The sequence below is a fragment of the Babylonia areolata genome, chromosome 21 (genome assembly GCF_041734735.1).
Source record: "Babylonia areolata isolate BAREFJ2019XMU chromosome 21, ASM4173473v1, whole genome shotgun sequence".
Taxonomy (NCBI): Eukaryota; Metazoa; Mollusca; class Gastropoda; order Neogastropoda; family Buccinidae; genus Babylonia; species Babylonia areolata.
This window is the reverse complement of record NC_134896.1, coordinates 29,232,048-29,252,605: the sequence shown is the minus strand read 5'-3', so window position 1 is coordinate 29,252,605 and position 20,558 is coordinate 29,232,048. Positions and strand designations below refer to the sequence as shown.

General features: G+C 41.5%; 1 protein-coding gene across 1 annotated transcript in view; it reads right to left on the bottom strand.

Moving 5' to 3' along the window:
- LOC143295659 (protein unc-79 homolog) overlaps positions 1 to 20,558 on the bottom strand; it is a 93,403-nt gene that overhangs the window by 17,244 nt on the left and 55,601 nt on the right. Inside the window, 14 exon segments of the mRNA XM_076607274.1 lie at positions 160 to 234; positions 236 to 350; positions 1,967 to 2,142; positions 4,631 to 4,810; positions 6,711 to 6,815; positions 7,600 to 7,710; positions 9,548 to 9,787; positions 12,031 to 12,116; positions 13,232 to 13,347; positions 14,179 to 14,217; positions 16,516 to 16,773; positions 17,777 to 17,963; positions 18,584 to 19,013; positions 19,575 to 19,772. Of these exon segments, the coding sequence (XP_076463389.1) occupies positions 160 to 234; positions 236 to 350; positions 1,967 to 2,142; positions 4,631 to 4,810; positions 6,711 to 6,815; positions 7,600 to 7,710; positions 9,548 to 9,787; positions 12,031 to 12,116; positions 13,232 to 13,347; positions 14,179 to 14,217; positions 16,516 to 16,773; positions 17,777 to 17,963; positions 18,584 to 19,013; positions 19,575 to 19,772 (2,316 nt within the window).

The following is a 20,558-nucleotide window of genomic DNA, read 5'->3' as shown; positions in this document are numbered from 1 at the left end:
ACAACTGAGACAGTCCACAGAACTCAAACTACATGTGAGACACAACTGAGACAGTCCACAGAACAAACAGTACATGTAAGACAGAATTGAGACAGTCCACAGGAGTTTGACAGTAACAGTGACAGTGACAGATAGCTAAGCAAGTGGCATGTGACTGACGTTGGACTGCTCAGCGAAGCCAGTCATGATGACCATGACGTGATCGGCGATGTGGCTGCTGGCCTCTAGTGGCACCTGGCAAACAGCTGATCTGTGCCGCCCCCTCCGTCACTGCCGTGTGTGTCAGCGAGCCAATCAGCAGCCACGACAGCAGACGGATGTGGCCGATGCAGTCGATGAACTCCTTGGGACTGAAGGGAAGAAGAAAGAACACATGCAGTGGTTTGAGTATTGCTTGTTTCTTTCTTTGTACAATTACTTTGACACCCCCCTCCCCCTGCCGGAAAAAACCTTGCTTCCTTGGGTATTCATTTTCACTTGTATTTTACAAGTATTTAGACAATAACACTGGCTTCCTGGGGTATCTAACTTTACTTGTATTATACAACTATTTTGGCAAAAACACTCTTTCCTTTTTGGAAATCATTTTTATTTGTATCATACAACTACATAGACAAAAACACTTACTTGGGTATTCATGCTTACGTGTATTATACGACTAGGCAAAAACAGTTGCTTCCTTGGGTATTCATCTTTATTTGTATCATACATAAACTATTTCCACAAAAACATTTGCTTCCTTGGGTATTTATCTTTATCTGTATTATACATAAACTATTTCAACAAAAACATCTGCTCCCTTGGGTATTCATTTTTATTTGTAATTATACAACTACTTAGACATTCGCTTCCTTGGGTATTTATCTTTATTTGTATTATACATAAACTATTTCAACAAAAACATTTGCTCCCTTGGGTATTCATTTTACTTGTTTTATACAAATTTGACCAAAACATTACTTTCTTCGGAAATTCATTATTACTTGTATAACTATTTAGACACAAAAACATTCGCTTCCTTTGGGTTTTCATTTTAACTTACAATATACAGCTATTTAGACAAAAACACTAGCCTCCATGAGTATTCTTTTTTACTTGTACAACTACTGTGATAAAAACACTAGCTTCCTTGGGTGATTCATTTTTACTTGTTTATATATGTATTTGTTTAACTTGTTTGTTTCTTCTTCTGTTTTATTTTTCTCATTTGTAAGACTTTATTTCTTATTCATACAGTGCGCATATGTGCGATTAACTCTTGCAAAAGCATGCACAAGTTATAAGGAATGGTTAGAGGCATGTCTAAATGTGTCTTTCTACCTCGAGCTATAAGGTATTCAGCTTATACATCTGTATTTCTATAATCATAACTGTAATTATTTTGTTTATTCATCACTTATTGTTTATTCCTTTAGCAGCTGGTGATGAGTAAGTCAAACAACTAGGGTGAAATCAACTGACATACTGTGCTGTCATATGACATTTTTCGTTTCTTCGGTTTTTGTTGTTGTTGTTTTTGTAACAACTTGCATGGCAAACAATTCCAAGGCATAAATTCCAACTGCTTCTGTTATACCTTTTACTGACACTTGTAAATACATGCTTCCCCTCTTCCTGTATTCCTCATATCACCACCCACAGCACCCCCAACCCACCCTTTTCTTTTACAGATTTTGTCATTGTTGACAAGTGACCATGTGTGTGTGTGTGTGTGTGTGTATCCACACACGCATGCACTTACATTTATATATATATATATATGCATATGTGGCTAAAATCCTATGGTATTCATTATGTTTGTATACAATTTCCAATTAATGTTAGTACCTTTTATGTACTACCCCCTCCCACCCTGCCCCCCGTGGCCCTCCCACCCACTGCACCCCCCCACACTCCTCCAATATTCCCTGTATCCCTGGTACACTAGGTAATAAAGAAAGACATATTCCAGTCAATTCTATTCTACCCTTGCTGCATGGCTGAAGGCGGGTGGTAGAGCCAGGGGAGGTAACGGGTGATGGCCCTGTGGTCACGGCCACTGCCCCGCGCTATCTCCAGAGCGATGTACTGGGCGATGCCCGACTTGAGCTGGCTGCCCAGCGTGTCTTCGTTCAGGCAGCTGCTGCCCCCCTTGGTGTTGCTCTGTCATCACACAGCTTCAGTTTCAGTTTCTCAAGGAGGCATCACTGCGTACGGACTTATATATATGCAACACAACACCTGCGAAACAGACGCCTGACCAGCAGCATAACCCATATCTATGTAACTATCAGGGTGGATTTCTTCTACAGAATTTTGCCAACAGACAATACTCATGTTGCCATAGGTTCTTTTTCAGTGCGTCAAGTGCGTGCTGCACACATGACCTCGGTCTATCATCTCATCCGAATGACTGGACACCCAGTTAGGCAGAAGGTTCAAACAGGGGACTGAACCCAGACCCTCACGGACGCTGTACTGCAAACTACTGTGCCACCTTTCTCCTCAGACAGTGCACACTTTTAACCCCTTGACTGCTGAGCCTTGGTGAACTGAGATCAGTGTGGATGCATTTTGAAATGCAGTTACTACTTTTTTGTGTGCATTTCAATGGTGTCATTGATTTTGCTTGACAAAAGTAAATGCCACCCCAAGAGGAAGAAGGCCAGATAAAGAATGGTGACCAACACCCTGACCTGTAAGCTCTGTCTCATCTCAGTGAAAGGACTTTCAGCCCTTCACTAACCATCATATTCATCAGCAGCAGTCCAGTGGTTAAACTGTGTGAGGGGACAAATGAAACACTCATCATGTCAAAAATATCAGAAACAAATAGAAATACTGTTTTTGTTGTGTCTGTTTTGGTTTAAAAATTTTTTTTAATATTGTTTATTCATTAATCTTTTTCTTATCAAAGCAACATTTATGAATTATTTTCCTTCACTTCAATGTTGTTCCAGATAAAAAAGGATTATATTTCCAAACTCTGCCAGTATTCTGTTTTCCAGTTCTGTGGAACACAGGACAAAAAACAGAAGCCCATCTCCTTCCTGCAGGATGTATTGCAGTCATTCTCACAAGCTGCCATCTCCATCTCATTGTCTTTTCAACCAGCACAAATTAAGGAGTGAAAATGAAAAAAAGAAATGTTTGGTTCCCCAACAAACCCTTTTTGACTCACTTGTGTAAACAAAGTGAGTCTATGATATAACCTGGTGTTTGGTTGTCTGTGTGTGTGTGTGTGTGTGTGTGTGTGTGTGTGTGTGTATGTCTGTGTGTCCGTGGTAAACTTTCACATTGCCATTTTCCTCTGGAAATACACTGTCCGTCTGAACCAAATTTGGCTAAAAAATAGTAGGAAAAAAAAATCTTCCCAGTTATACCAATAACAGTTTGTATGTCTCCCGAATTAAGCTGTGTTTCCCGTATCACCAACAGTTTATTTCACTGAGGCCATTTCAGGGATTCCAAAAACACCACATTACACATCCCAGTTGCAGAAGCGTTGGCGATGCTTGATAAGAAGACAGCATGACCTCGTTTTTCTTATTCACAATTAAATGGAAAGAGATACAAATTCTGGACAGAACACATACAGTGACACAGACTACATCATCGACATATTTACTGCATATGAGTCTTTTAAAGTGGATGCTCAATTAACTAGAATAAACATAAAGAGAAACTGAATCGACCATGTCATACTTTCCTGGCAGGTGTAACTAAACTTGTACATCTATCTAGATCTACATAACACGCCTAAATGTTGCAGTGGGATTGTGGCGATAGCAACGTCTCCTTCACCGCGGACTTTAAAGAATTCTTAAATGCCTGAGATACACCAAAATAATGTGATTTAAACAGTGTTATGATTTCAAATACCACAATTGATTAATTGCCCTTAAAAAAGCATGCTTAAATGTTAATTTTTGAATGTCATTCACAGATCCGCAACAGTGCAGTGACTAAGACAATTTCTTCCCACCCGAACATGCCAGGTTCGAATCTGCACTCAGGGCTTCTTCTTTTCTTTTTCTTTCAACCTGAAGCTTTGTAATAACAAATACAGAACACATTTTAACAATTCACAAAACTTTTTTTTAAGTGTATCACAAATGAGTCTTGAAGGCCTTGCCTCTTTTGTTTTTTTATGTAATACCCAGAAATAACAAAAACCAAGACTATGAGTCACATCCCACTGGTCTCAAGAACCAACCTATAAAGAGGAGAACAGAACACACACCTCACTGGGAAATGATTCCAAAACAATATGTTTTTATATATCACCAGACTGAGGCTGTGTGGCAGTGTGCTGGATGAGTGTGCAATATGACATGCAATGGTGGGGTTCTTGTTTTACAAATGGATTTATTATATTGATTACAAAGTGTTTAAAAAGAATACATGCAATGTTTTTAAGTATATGTATGTCTTACATGTTTCATGTTGCTTTAAGTCATGTTTAGTATTTCTGTGTCCAGTATTTGTCCTTTTTAAGTCATGTTGAGTATTTTTGTGTTCTGTAGTTGTATACGTTTGTTTTGCCACACCTGGTGTAATTTCTCTTTATGAGATAATAAACTTCTTATCTTAAAACACAAATCCCACCCCCACACTCCCTCCCTTGCAGAAAGCTGGTGTATACCTATACCTTCACTTTGGTGAGGGTGTGCAGGTCCCCAATGAACTCCATACAGTCTGTGAGGTGCTGGCGCATGCACTCTGCAGCACACGTGCTCATCAGAGTCTGGGACTGGGCCAGGTACAGTGCCGTGGCCTCCGACAGCGAGTTGGACAGACACAGAGTGCCTCCCGCATCCAGCACCATAAACTGAAACAGACAGCATTGTTACTGTCATATCCTGCCTATAAGGCGCTTTTTGTTTTCTTTTTTTTTCACTTTTTTTTTTTTTTTTTTTTTAACTCAAGTCTGACCCCTGCATCTTATCAGCTGTATGCAGATAACAGAGCAGACTAATGGAGTAACACAGCTGAGTCAACAAGCAAATGAAAACAAGTCAGATTCAGATCCAGTTTCCGAAGATGATATCACTACTCAAAACAACATCTGGGGTCAAAGAACCATTCTGCATGAAACAATATGGAGGACTTTCACTTTCCAGGATTACTTTCACTTTGCAGGATTATTGGCAGGTGTGGTCTTATTAGATGTGTGTGTCTTAAACATGTTAAAAAAATGTTGTTTCCCTTTCATTCCAGGTGTGTGACTTATGCACTGTATCACCTTATAGGCTGGAAATTACAGTACGCCTACTAATAATCCAGCCAACTGCACAGGGCTATATCAGAACTGTCCAAATACATAAGAAATTCAACTGCATTAAACACAGAACTCTGTCCAATCTGTTATAAAAAAAAAAAAAAGAAATAACAAAAAAACCACCATCTAAACAAGAAAGTTCATGACAAATTATCTGAACCATTAAGTTCCAAATAAGACGAGGCTGTTCTGGAGGCAACAACCCTTTAACTTAATTTATCACCAAAAATCCTTATGAAAAGGATAGAAAATAATTCAAAGCCACTCAAAAAAAACAAAAAACACACACACACACAAAAAAACACAAAATAAAAAACACAGAAAATCTTATGCAGGCGAATAACACTGCAAAATGGACAGCTAGTGCCCATCCCAGTGTTTACAATTTCACTACTTAATCACCAGAGCAAAACAGCACAAATGGTACATCACAGACTGCAGCAAAGAGAGAAAAAGTGTCTAGGCTTGCTGGAAAAAAGAAAGGGGGATGGACTCAGAAGGAAGAAAAGGCAGACGACAGTGACGCAAGGAAACAACACTGAAACAAAGAGAGCAATAGAAAAGGAGAGAACTTCCAGAAAGCAGGGATGCTATTTATATTGAAAGAATCTTGACATCCCCACAGGAGGAAATTACACAGCAGATACATCAACTGCACTGATAAACGAAAGTTACCTAATCATGGATCAAACATATCTATGGAATTGTTCATTTCCACAATATGAATATTATCTGTGTGCTCTTCAGACTGCTTAGTAACTTACGGCCTCTCCTGCCTTTATCATCCTTGGCACATTTAGAATAAGGCTGTCAAATGTCATTTGCCATTTTTTACATGGTATTATTCATCTCGAAAAATGTTGATACTATCTGAAAATGTGGATAATTTATCTATTCTGTGGATAATTTATCTAACAGGTTGAGACTGGGAGAAGTGGACTGAGGTTTGGGGCGAGGCTGGACCGCAGTTGGGACGGGTTATGACTGACTGATGTGGAACTGGTATGGTGGAATGGGATTTGGGTTACACTGGTTTGGGATTGATTGGGATGGAGTTTGTGGTCTGGGTTGTGTTAAACTGGGCTGAGTCTACAGCTGTTGGGCTGAGCTTTGGTCAGAATTGGGTGGATACATTGAGTAGGGTGGGGCTCGGCTGAGACTGGGATAGGTCCACTAAGGGTTAGACTGGTTTATAGTTTGGGGTTCAGTCTCGTTTATATTTTTAGTACTGGATTGGCTTTGTTTGGCCTGTTCATTTTGTTGCTTCTCTTCATATACATAAAAAAAACATACATAACTTACTCCTGTCCCTGTCCAAAAGTTTGTACAAATAACTGTCAATTTATTTAGAATATGAACAAAAACGAAATATCTAATTTATAACTATAAAGAGATAGTGAATCAATAATGATCCACAAACAAGACGATCACAACACAACATAAAACTTACCTGTACCATCATCAGCAGGTTATCGTCAGGCACAACACTCTTGAAGCGAAGAACATTGACCAGCTCATAGATGACTGTTCTGGTCAGAATCAGTTTGTCTCTCTCCTGTCAAGACAGGTTCACTCAGACGTGTTAAAGAGTTCACTCAGTGCTTTGTTTTATAAAAGTCAAACAGAAACTCTCATCTGTGCTCATCCAGACCATGCATACAAGCGCACACACACATACACACACACACACACAAATACACACACACAAACGCAACAAGCATTCACATTTTATAGCACATCAGTCCAAGTATCAAAATCCACCCATTTTGCACCTGACATATTTTCCCTAACACTCCTTGTTCAATCACAAACAAACAAACAAAAAAGACATCACGACAGACAGGAAAAAATAGAATTCACAACACTCTCAACCAGCTGAACAACATGTGTGAAGGTTTCCTTATTCATGCACAAACAAACAAACAAACATATAAAAAGACAGTAAGACAGACAGAATGGAAAAGAGAAGTTTCACACACTCTCAACCAGTTGATAAATATGTATGAAGGATTCATTGTTCATACACAAAGAGAAAAGACAATATGACAGACAGGAAAAGATCAGTTTCACAACACTCTAAACCAGCTGATAAATATGTATGAAGGTTTCCTTGCTCATACACAAACAAACAAAAAAGACAATATGACAGACAGGAAAAGATAAGTTTCACAACACTCTCAACCAGCTGAAACATGTGCAAAGGTTTCCCTTACTCATGCACAAACTAACGATAAAAACACAGACAAAAACAAACACACTAAGATGGACAAAATGGAAAAGATAACTTTCATACACTCTCAACCAGCTGAACAACATGTTTGAAGGTTTCCCCCACTGACCCTGGTGAAAGCTCTGTTGCACAGAGAACAGATGTCAATCAACTGCTGCAGTTTCAGGGTGCAGTTCTGAATTGTGAAGCTCAGTACCTTGGAAAAGGGCTCCAGTATACCCTGGAAGAACACAGACATAGAGAACAAGTCAGCTGCTTTCTCTTTTAAACCACCAGTAATAATAATGCATTCTTGTACAATGCCTGAATTGAGACATAGAGAGTAGGTCAGCTGCTTTCTCTTTTTAGACCGCCAGTAATAACAATGTATTCTTGTACTTCTTCTTTTGCATTTGTGGGCTGCAACTCCCATGTTCACTTGCATGTACACAAGTGGGCTTTTTATGTATGACCGTTTTTTACCCTGCCATGTATGCAGCCATACTCCACTTTCGGGGGTAAGCATGCTGGGTATGTTCTTGTTTCCATAACCCACCAAATGCTGACATGGATTACAGGATCTTTAACATGCGTATTTGATCTTCTGCTTGCATATACACACGAATGGGGTTCAGGCACTAGCAGGTCTGCACATATGTTGACCTGGGAGATCAGAAAAATCTCCACCCTTTAGCCACCAGGTGCCGTCAGTGACATTCGAACCTGGGACCCTCAGATTGAAAGTCCAATGCTTTAACCACTCAGCTATTGTGCCCGTCGCATTCTTGTACAATGCCTGAATAGAGAATGGGTGTGTTGCATATCTCTTTTAAAGCATCAGTAATAACAATGATGATGATATGGATACTTATACAGCGCCTATCCTGGGAATGTATTCTTGTACAATGCCTGCCTGACCAGGTATTTTAGTGCCTTACAACAACTGTTGACATCCCAAGTACTTTATCATTCGGACAACAATGGCTATGGTTCAGACCCCATTCATCCTCTTCTTTCCAAGTAAAGAAATATTCTTTCAAAAACACCATGATCCTGGTCCAATAAGGATCAACACTAAAATTTGTTCAATTTATCCCTATTCCATGGTCTATTATCCCAAAGAATAGAATAGAATAGAATATGTCTTTCTTACCAAGTGTACCAGGGTCACAAGGAATATTGGGGAGGGATAGTACATAACAAGATACGAACATGAATCGAAAATCATACACAAACACAGATACAGTAGAAATGAGGATACATACAAGTGTATATCAATATAAAAACTTGTGCATACTCACACATGCACGCACTGCACACACACACATGCACACACACACACACGTTTGACCAGAAGCTGCATATTACATGTGGATGGGGCTGATGACTAGATCTTTCGGTAGACGGTTGTTGGTTGCACAATTCTATTTATCACTATTTATCAAAGAGATTCATGGAAATACATATCTTTTGTCTCAAGATATACCCCATCATTATTTTTTGTGTTATCCTCCCAATTAAGAAGAATCCTTTAAACATTCCTTAAATCCAGACACTGACCAAAATCACCACCAACACTTAATTGACTGGTCCTTGGACTATTGCCAACTCTTCCTCAAAGTTTCAGAAAAAAATCTGTCCACAATTCTTTTTTAATGCAATTCTGCTGATAAACAAGCCAACCGTAGTGAAAACATGACCTGCTGGGCAGAAATCACAATGACAGTGAGACAATTCTATAAAGTGGCTCTCTAAAATGAATCAAAGCTATAAAGATTCAGGACTCTACAAATGATCAAAAGCAGGTGGACCCACAAACACACATACACACACAAACATGCACACATACTAACACACACACACAATCTGTTCTTTAACCACCCTTTCCAGCTCCAACTCCCCACCTTTGGTGAAAAGACTTTAAATTGAGGATGACTACTACTACTACTTCACACACACACACACACACACACACACAATACCCACACTCACTCACCCCCAACATCAACAACCCCTCCCCAGCTCTCCCTCCCCCCCAATCCTCCACCCCACCCCCAACCCCCCCTTCCGTAACATACCCTGACGTTGGTGATGACGTAGACCTTGAGGAGGGTGGTGATGATGGTGAGGACGGGCTCCATGTTGCAGGGGTTGGGGAGGACGGTGGGCAGGCGACGGAAGAAGATGTCGAACTGGGTCAGGATGTTGGTCCACATGGGCACCGAGCTCTCCAGGGACACACAGCTCAGGTACGTTGACAGGTTGGACAGCGTCGTCAGAATCGTGTCTGGGGACAGGTTCTTCCGCTCGTTCAGACCCTGGGGAGCATCACACATTCCGGGGACTTGTGATAATTGGTAAAAATGACAATAACATTAATATAATACAAATATTGTATTGTATTGTTTATTGTATTGTATTGTATTGTATTTCTTTTTATCACAACAGATTTATCTGTGTGAAATTCAGGCTGCTCTCCCCAGGGAGAGCATGTCGCTACACTACAGCGCCACCCATTTTTTTGCATTTTTTCCTGCGTGCAGTTTTATCTGTTTTTCCTATCGAAGTGGATTTTTCTACAGAATTTTGCCAGGAACAACACTTTTGCTGCCATAGGTTCTTTTATGTGCGCTAAGTGCATGCTGCACACCGGACCTCGGTTTATCGTCTCATCCGAATGACTAGCGTCCAGACCACCACTCAAGGTCTAGTGGAGGGGGAGAAAATATTGGCGGCTGAGCCGTGATTCGAACCAGCGCGCTCACATAAAGATAAAGATATAGATATATATGCATATATATAGATATATAGAGAGAGAGATATACAGATACATAGATATAGATAGATAGACAGAAAGATAGATAGATAGATATCAACGCCAATGCTGGGATATCTGACGTGTCCACAGGGGATGAAACTGAAGGCATACAACTGGCTCACTCTCCCTCACTCACAGAGAATTCAAATGGCCCCCATTGCAGTGTCAGAAAGGTTTCTATTTCAACTATCCTTTTTTAATCTCTGCAAAGTTATTTTGAACCCCCCCACCCCCCTAAAAAAAACCCAAACCTGGAAGAGTTGTTAAGTTGTTAACTGCGCTTGTTTTCCTCTACCATCATGTTGTACAGAAAAAAAAAGTATATAAACGCACATGTATATATATCTACACATATATAAATACACACATACACATGCGTCTTATCTCTATTGTGCTAAGAACAACGAAAAGATAAAAAGGTCAAAGGTTCCAAACCCTTTCAGGGCCACTGAAGCGCACATTTCATACCCACTTTTGTCCAGGGCTCAACACAAGAATGCAGGGCCCAGTCCTCTCCCCTTCCTTTCTTCCCCAACGGAAAGCAGGCACCCATCCATTCCGGAGTGGAGTCAGAATCATCACAATAAAGTGCCTTTCCAAAGGACACAACACCATGAAGACATGACGAACCAGACCTTGAACCCAGTCCACTGGTTAAGACTGGCTCACAAAATTATACACCTAACAAAATCTGCCATAGTGCCTCCTCATAACAACCACACCCAAAAAATTATAATTATGCAGAACAAATACTAACAACAACAACCCCCCCCCTCCCCCCAAAAAAACAAACAAAAAAAACAACAAAAGACCATGAAGGCATGACTGAGGACTCGAAAGAAAAGGAAGAATGAATGCTGACAAACTTCAGGGTGCAGATCTGTGTGATTTAACCCAAGACAATGCCACCTGTCCCAATAAATGCACCTTTTCTTATTGCGCATACAGGTACGCATGTAAACCAACCATCCATCGTGCAGCGGAACTGCACACCTTATAATCTTCAGCATACATTTCGGAATAGTGGAACCTGCATTTATTCCAGATCAAGGACCACACACACTGCCATCTGTCAAAGGTCTTAACAAATATGCAAGACCAACATGAAATGCAGAAACAGAAGATCTTGTGTTGTTCATGTGATACAAGGACAAGAATTCTTTTTCCACTTGATCTCGAGTGGTGGCTTGGGTTCTAGTATTTCAAGTGAGATGACAATGGAGGTTCCATGTGCTGCATGACTTATCACATAAAAGAACTCACAACCACAAGACAAATGGCCCAGTTCAGTTTCACTTTCAAGGAGGAGTCAAAGCCTGCAGACTGATCCATATACGCTACACCACACCTGCTGTTGTAAAAAACAAACAAAAAATCCACAAAACAAGAATAAAAAAAAGATGCCTCACCTTCGCATAAACCCAACACATTGACCAGGCCTTGAAAGAAAAGGAGAAAAAAAAAACCCCAAAACCCGACAAGAATGGAGTAGCAGGACGGAGGAAAACATGCATGCACGCATGCACCCCACACCCACCTACCCGCCCAACACACACACACACAAAGAGAGAGAGCAGCGAAAATATGCAAGAAATAGGATGAAATTTAGAGGTGGAGAAGAAGGTGGTGAAGAAGGTGGTGAAGAACGAAGTGAACTGGTGACACGATTTGCTGACAGTCACATTCAACACATCAATATATCACTGAACAGAATGTGTTTTGTGGGTGTCTGCACCATCTTACCTCCAGCAGGTAAAGGAGAGGGGCATGGGACGGCAGTTCATTGAAGTCCATCAGTGCAGACGCCATCGTCTTGAAAAAGTTGGGATCTGTTGACACAAGCACCACAATGTTTTCACGCCCAAGATGAAAAAAACAACATGACATACTTAGATTCCAGATCACATACCTCTTCTTCTTCTTCTTCTGCGTTCACTCGTATGCACACGAGTGGGCTTTTACGTGTATGACCGTTTTTACCCCGCCATGTAGGCAGCCATACTCCGTTTTTGGGGGTGTGCATTCTGGGTATGTTCTTGCTTCCATAACCCACCGAACACTGACATGGATTACAGGATCTTTAACGTGCGTATTTGATCTTCTGCTTGCATATACACACGAAGGGGGTTCAGGCACTAGCAGGTCTGCACATATGTTGACCTGGGAGATCGTAAAAATCTCCACCCTTTACCCACCAGGCACCGTCACCGTGATTCGAACCCGGGACCCTCAGACTGACAGTCCAACGCTTTAACCACTCGGCTATTGCGCCCGTCAGATCACATACCATCCAGTTAACATTTCACAAAGTACGGGGAAAATATTCCTGGAAAAATCCACTTTGATACACTTATACAGACAGAAAAGAAAACAAACAGGGTAATGTGGCACTGTGGCCAGGCACTCTCCACAGGGGAGAGCATCCCAAATTTCAACGGAAGAAAATCTTTTGTGGTAAAAAGTAATGCAATACAATATGATACAGACTTCACAAAAAGTTAAGGACCACCTTGTAAAAGCGGGCATGTTTTAATAAAATGTTAAAAAAAAATTGAGACATGATTTAAATTTAGCAGGCAGCATAAAGTCAACCTCTGGCACTGAACACACGAACAAGTGTTTCAGGCATACATGCACCATGAACAGCTTGAAAATGTGTTTGAAAATTGACATTTCAGCAAAAATGTGACATACTGAATAGCAGCTGCAGTTTTACATTAAAAAAAAAAAGAAAAAAAAAGAAATGCACAAGCTAGAATGCACCTCTGGTTATGAGTGGTTCTCATCACATTAACAGCACACACAGCAGTTAGCTGAATACTCAGCATCACTCCACCATGCCCCCAAAGAAGAAGACACTGCAAGTTCCCAAGTGGTGCTTAACTTTTTGCGGACCCTGTACTTTACACACCAGTACAGAGATAATCCATGAGTGGAACCTCACCATCCAGGTTGCTCTGGAAGAGCATGGGGAAGATGCTGTTGGGGGCCATCTGGTGCAGCACACAGCGCAGGAACTGACGGGCGATGCTGATGCTGTTGCCAGGAATGATCACGTTGCTGCGACAACAACAACACGCATTTTGCTGTTGCCGACTTCTTGTTCTGGTTCTGTTCTGTGTATGTGTGTGAAGGTATGATCACTGTATCACTGTTTATCTGTTGTTGTGGGTATGTGTGTGATGGTATGGTCACTGTTGATCTGTCGTTGTGTGTATGATGGTATAGTCACTGTTTATCTGTTGTGAGTATGTGGATGATGGTATGATCACTTTTTATCTGTTGTGTGTATGTGTATGATGGTATGATCACTGTTGAACTGTTGTTGTGTGATTGTGATTGATATTATGATAGCTGTTTATCTGTTGTTGTGTGTATGAGAATGATGTTATGACAGCCGTTTATCTGTTGTGTGTATGTGTATGATGATATGATCTCACTGATCCATTGTTGTGTGTATGTGTATGATGGTATGATCACTGTTCACCTGTTGTTGTGTGTGTGATGTTATGATCACTGTATATCTGTTATTGTGGTATGTCTATGGTATTATGATCACTGTTGATCTGTTGTTGTGTGTATGTGAATGATGGTGTGATCACTGTTTATATGTTGTGTGTATATCTCTGATGATATGATCTTTTTATCTTTTTTTTTAAATGAAGATATAACCACTGTTTATCTGTTGTGTGTACGTGCAAGATGATATTAACATTATTCATCTCACCAACTTCATCGTTGTAACTGCTGTCTATATTTTAAGTGTGTTGTGTTATGTTGTAATGTGTTGTGTTGTGTTGTGTTGTGTTGTATTGTGGTGTGGTGTGGTGTGTGCGTGTGTGTGGGTGTGTGAAGTACAAACTAAACAATTCAAAACATCCGTACACCTACCTCTCTGCTTGCCAGGAATACTGGTTGCTTGAAGCGATTCTGAAAATGCAGTGTAAAATAAGTATATTAAAAATACATATATCATCAAGCAGACTGCACACCATTGTTAACAGATTCTACATCACATTATCCTGTCCTGTGTTAACAAAGAAGTAAATCTAAAAATACATATTATCTGTCTCTGATACTGATACATCAAATGCTGTGATGAATTAGAATACTCTTTTACCTAAAAAGTCTATGAGAGAGAGCGCTACTGCTCTCCTGCGGACACTTCATTGGTTGCCTGGTCAGGCCAGAATTGAATATAAAGTTGCCTGCCTATGCTTTCAGTGCCTGAATTGTGATACCACACCCTCATATCTTTCTGAGCTTATTAACCCGTACTTGCCAAACAGAACATTGAGATCTCTTGGTTCCTCCCAGCTAACTGTTCCCCGATACTTCCTTAACTCCTGTGGAAAGAGGTCATTTTCTGTTTTCGGCCCAACAACTTGGAATTCTCTGCCTATTGCTCTCAGACAAACAACTCATCTAAATCTTAAAACTTATCTCCTTAATAAATACCTGTCATAACTCAAATAGTGCTGTTGTCCCAGGCCCATGGCAATGTGAGTGTGTGTGATGGGAGAGCAGAGAGATTGGGGGTGGGTAGATGGGTGGTGGTAGTGTGGTTCAAAAGGGAGAATGACCCGATTTTACCCCTTTTACCTTTTCTACCCAATATTTTATTTTACAATTTTTACAAAATCTGTGGCATGCAGATTACAATTATGTTCCTTTTTACATGTATGTATTTTAAGTGAAAATTGCTGTCATCTCAGCCGTTTAATCATGTGTGTGTCTGTGCGTGTGTGTTAGTGTGAGTGTTGGAGTGTAACAGTTGTAGTATTGATAGTATGTTAATTTGTGAGTTTTATGCATTGTGTTTTTATAATATTAATGATTCTATTTTATGTTTCTGCTACTTTTTATATGCTTTCTTGTTTCACTTTAGGTATTGGATTGTAAAGCGCTTAGAGCTTGCTTATGCTTGTATTATAGCGCTATATAAAAATAAAATATTATTATTATGTGGCGTACTGTATATATAACAGCAGATGTGGTGTAGTGTATGTATAACAACAGATGTGGTGTAGAGTATATAACAGCAGATATGATGTAGTGCATATAACAGCAGATGTGGTAAAATGTATACAACAGCAGTTTGAGTGCAGCATATACAACATGTGTTGTAGGGTACACAACAGCACATAATGGTGTCGTGTATATGGATCAGTCCAGAGAGAAAGAAACTGAAACAGAGCAAAGAGAAGACACAGGCTGTTGCCTCGTCACGGTACCTGGACAGACACTGCAGATCAATGATTTCCTGACTGAAACTGAAACAGAGCAAAATGCAGTCACAGGCTGCTGCCTTGTCACCATACCTGGATCAATGATTTGGTCTACAACATTCTGACTGAAACTGAAACAGAGCAAAATGCAGACACAGGCTGCTGCCTTGCTACCACACCTTGATCAATGATTTGGCCTAGAACATTCTGACTGAAACTGATCCAGAGCGTAACAAACACACCGGCTGTTTCTTTATCATGGTACCTGAAGACACACTGCAGATCAATAATTTGGTCGACAACATCCCGACTGAAACTGAACCAAAGCGTAATGGAGAAGACACAGGTTGTTACCTTGTCACGCAACCTGGACAAACACTGCAGATCAATGATCTGGTCCGCAACCTGGACAAACACTGCAGATCAATGATCTGTTCTGCAACATACTGACTTAAACTGAACCTGAGCGTAACGAATAGACAGGCTGTTGCCTTGTCACGGTACGTGGACACACACTGCAGATCAATGATTTGGTTTACAACATCCTGACTGAACCGGGGACTGCCTGTGCGCCGATAAAGTTCGATCTGGGCATATTTTTGGCCCGATCACCCAAACAATTGACGCAGTCTTGTATCCTGTTTGAAAACATGGTTACATGCAAAGACAAGGAGTCAATGAAAGGACAGAAAAGTAGAAAAATTGAGAAAACTTAGCCGCAAAAATAGGACAGGTCAGGAAAACCAAGATGGCTGCCATAAAAGAGGACACTGCTTCCGCTAACACAAGGGAGGTAGCTACCATGGGGGGCTATTCGCCGCAACTTCTTTCAATTTCTCCACATAGTGGACCAGTCGTTTGGACAGGACAGGAATCCAGACCCCTGCCAGAGTCTGCACCAGGGGGTCACGGAAAAGTATGTGAAATCAAACAATGATTTGGTCTGCAACACCCTGACTGAAACTGAACCAGAGTGTAATGAAGAAGACACAGGCTGTACCTGGACACACACTGCAGCATGTTGAGCAGCATGGGGGTGGCCAGGGTGGGTTCACGGTGGATGAAGGTGGCCAGCACCGTGATGCACAGGCCGATAGTCTCGTCGTCGTACTGCTCCATCACCAGGTTGCACTCACTGCACCGCTCCACCATCACGTTCTCCCCGTACCGCAGATTCGAGACCAGCTTCTTCGCCCCTGCCCCGCCCCCTGACGAGGACTGGGTCTTGGCCAGCAGCTCTGCACGTCGTGACCGTCGCCTGGGATGTGCATGATGCAAGACGCACGAATATTATCTCCATGACTGTCGTTTGTGATGTATACAATACAAAACACATGAATATTATCTCTGCGACTGTCGCCTGGGATGTACACAATGCGAGACACGAATATTATCTCTGCAACTCTCACTTGTGACGTACATGATACAAGATGCACGAATATTATCTCAACAACTCTCACTTGTGATGTACACGATACAAGATGCATGAATATTATCTCAACAACTGTCACTTGTGATGTACACAATACAAGATGCATGAATATTATCTCAATGACTGTCACTTGTGAAGTACAAGATACAAGAATACTTTATTATCTCTGTATAGTCATTGAGTTCTGACTATGACCATCAGGACAGTGGTAGATGCAAATGTTGTCTCAATTATCTGGGCCAGAATTTGATTATAGTGGAGAGTGTCTTGTCCTAGTGGCATCCCCACTGTCTAGGCCAAGAGGGAATTAAGTCATTTGGTGTTGGTGATGGTCCCATCAGGCCAACTAGCCCCCAAAACTACAGCACTACAAGCCAGTGCAATCCTGCCACCCAGGTTGACAGTCATAGTCCTTCACAAAAGATTATACTGTAAATACATGTATTTATACATACACACATACACACACATACATACATAAAAAGCATCACTTTTCCACTATGCAAAAACACACGCACTCATCCATACGCATGCATCCAAACACAGATTTTGCAAAAATACTTGCAACATTCTAAACAAATACAATGGTGAAGTCAATACAAAAAATACTAAGCTGCAAAACATGCAACTAAGGTTGAATAAATATGGCATAAAAAAGATAACCACAGTAAAATTAACATTTATATCAAAATAAAACATCTAGTAAAATAAAACAATCTGCAATGGGTGCTTTAGTCGCACCAGTGCCACAGACTTCTAAGTAAACCTCTGTCACTGTGTTATCAGGCTCACTTCAGATTGAACAACACAACGCTCCCACTGTCCATACCCAGCAGCTTTTGAAGCTGAAGAAGACGCTGCAGCCCCTTCATCCTGGGTCTTTGTGGCTGCCTCGTACAGGTCCGGGAATCGCTTCTGAAGCTCTATGGTGGTCAGACCAGTCTTGCGCTCTTTGCGCTGCCGGTAGTTCGGCTTCAGGATCATGCTGGAGCGACTCTCGGAGGCAATGCCTTCATCTGGAATACGACAAGAATTGTATCTGTAATGGAATACAGATGCAATTCCAACATGTCTGTCAGCTGATTTATTTTCCTTGAAACCTGCATATCAAAGGCAGTTCATACATGTAAGTTTTTTTTGCAGCTGAATGTTGTATATTGCCTCTTGCCACTCTGAGCTCCCCATCCCATTTTCAACTTTATACAACTCAGCATCAGTTTTACCCACTGTCCATTCCCAACAATGTCTTCAGAGAAGGTGATATGTCTGTGTCGAAGAGGAGTTTGAAGTGTTCTTGGTATTTTCCCCACCACGATTCTTTTGTTTGTTTCAGATCTTGTAGCTGACATGCAAGCTGTATGGTGTCATAAAACACCCCCCTCATCCCCCCCCCCATATATATATATATATATATATATATATATATATATAGAGAGAGAGAGAGAGAGAGAGAGAGAGAGAGAGAGAGAGAATAGAGGCACAAAGATAAAAACAGAGAGCACTGTGGCAGTTACACAAAAAATGAACGAACCTGGAATTTCCTGTACAAAATATTGACATGGCAAAGTACACAAGGTATAAGAAACACCTTCCATAAATGCACAGACACTCTGAGCAGCTTCAGACACCTCCTCACCTTTACTCTCCTCCTGAGTGGCGTCACCGCCAGAGTCTGTCGCCCCGTGATGTCGATCAGACTCCCCATCAGACGTCGGCGTCTTCTCACTCTCCTCAGTGCTCTCCCCCTCCGATGCCGCCTCCCGGCTCAGATCCGACGTCGTCCCATCGGCTCTGGCACTGTGACTGGAAGCCTCTGTTGTGCTGCTGGCTCCACGGCTGCTGCCAGCTTCAGACAGTTTCTGGGACTCTTCAGAGAGTTTCTGAGACTTCTGCTCTGTGGTGGTGGTGGTCTCCACAGCCGACTGTGAGAATTCCTGCAGCTGCTGAGCCATCTTCCTCTCCACAGCAGCGGACTTCGGGGACAGCTCAGAGATGACGGTTTCCTGGGTGAGCTGAGAAGCGGAGGACTCGTCTTTCGGAGACTGCAGTCTCACAGGGCCCTTCTTCTGTCACAGAAGGGGACACGCACATGACAGCCAGCTCAGGTACAACTTTCAATGTCCATCAAGAAACGGAAAAGTGTGTGTTTTCACTGCATATAATAACTTAACACATATCTAAAAAAAGAAACACACAATGATAAGCATGTTACTGCAAGCCATGGACCAATTTTCATTTTCAATAAATAATGTGGAAAAAAATTGTCTTTCCTCTGCATGTAAAAACATAACACAATACATAATCAAAACAAAAAGACACCATTATGAGAGCTCCCTTCTGTCAATATCCACTTCATGGTATCTTCCTCTACCTCTCCCTGGTCCTCATACTTCAAATCTAAAAGCAGTACCAGCAGGAAGAACTGCAGTTTTACAAAAGATAATATTTTTTCTCCTTTAAAATGACGAGAGAAAAAAACAGTATACACAGACTTCTAGAGCCAAAAGGCAATTGTAGAAGAAAGATTCACTTTTCAACCAAAAAGGTTTAACTTTTAAAATACACACACAGTGCACAAAGTCATCAGACAGGTCACGTCATGGGAATACCTAGCAGTAACACTCTACCTCAGATTTCTTTGAGTCCGTTCGAGCAGCTCTAGGATCATCATCAGCAGAATCTGGTTCAGAGTACTCAATGATCCGGCGAGGTTGTCTCCCTTTGGACGTGCGGCGCACACCATCTTTCTTGCCACCTGGAAGTGTGGGGGTGCATTCGGCATCGGACATCATCCCTTCACTGCTCTCTGCCCCATCAGCATGACCCTGTCCCACACAGCAAAATATATCCATCACTTCTGTCTCTTGTGTAGTCTGTGGCTGTAGTCACCACAGTCACTCGCGTTTTTCTGTTTGTGTATAATGTGCTTGACGCATTGATGTGTATGTATGTGTAACTTTTTGTTAGAAACACCACAGCTGATTAATTCATTGATTGATATGGATACTTATATAGCACCTGTCGTGAGTTGGAGACCAAGCTCTAAGCGTTTTACGAACACAGGGTCATTTGCACAACAGGCTGCCTACCTGTGAGATGAATGATGCCTGCCACTGGGTGCTCATCATTCGTTTCCTGTGTCATTCAATCAGATTTCAGGCACGAACACATACACACTCAGACAGACAAGTAACAGTTACATAACATGATCAGCTATATGTTTGACAGTAAGTTGTCTCTGACTATGACCATCAGAACAGCAGAGAAGGCAACTGCTATCCCAACTATGTGGGCTAGAATTTGTTAAAAGTTGAGAGTGTCTTGCCCAACTCACATCTCCACTCTCTCCGCCAAGACAGCTTAGTGACAATCCGTGTTGGGGATGGCCCCAAAAGCTAACTTGCCCCCAAGCCCAGTTTGAGGCCCAAGACTGCAGCACTAACAGCCAGTGCAATCTTGCCTCCTAGTTTGAGGCCCAAGGCTACAGCACAAACAGCCATTGCAATCTTGCCTCCTAGTTTGAGGCCCAAGGCTACAGCACTAACAGCCATTGCAATCTTGCCTCCTAGTTAGAAGCCCAAGGCTACAGCACTAACACCCAGCGCAATCTT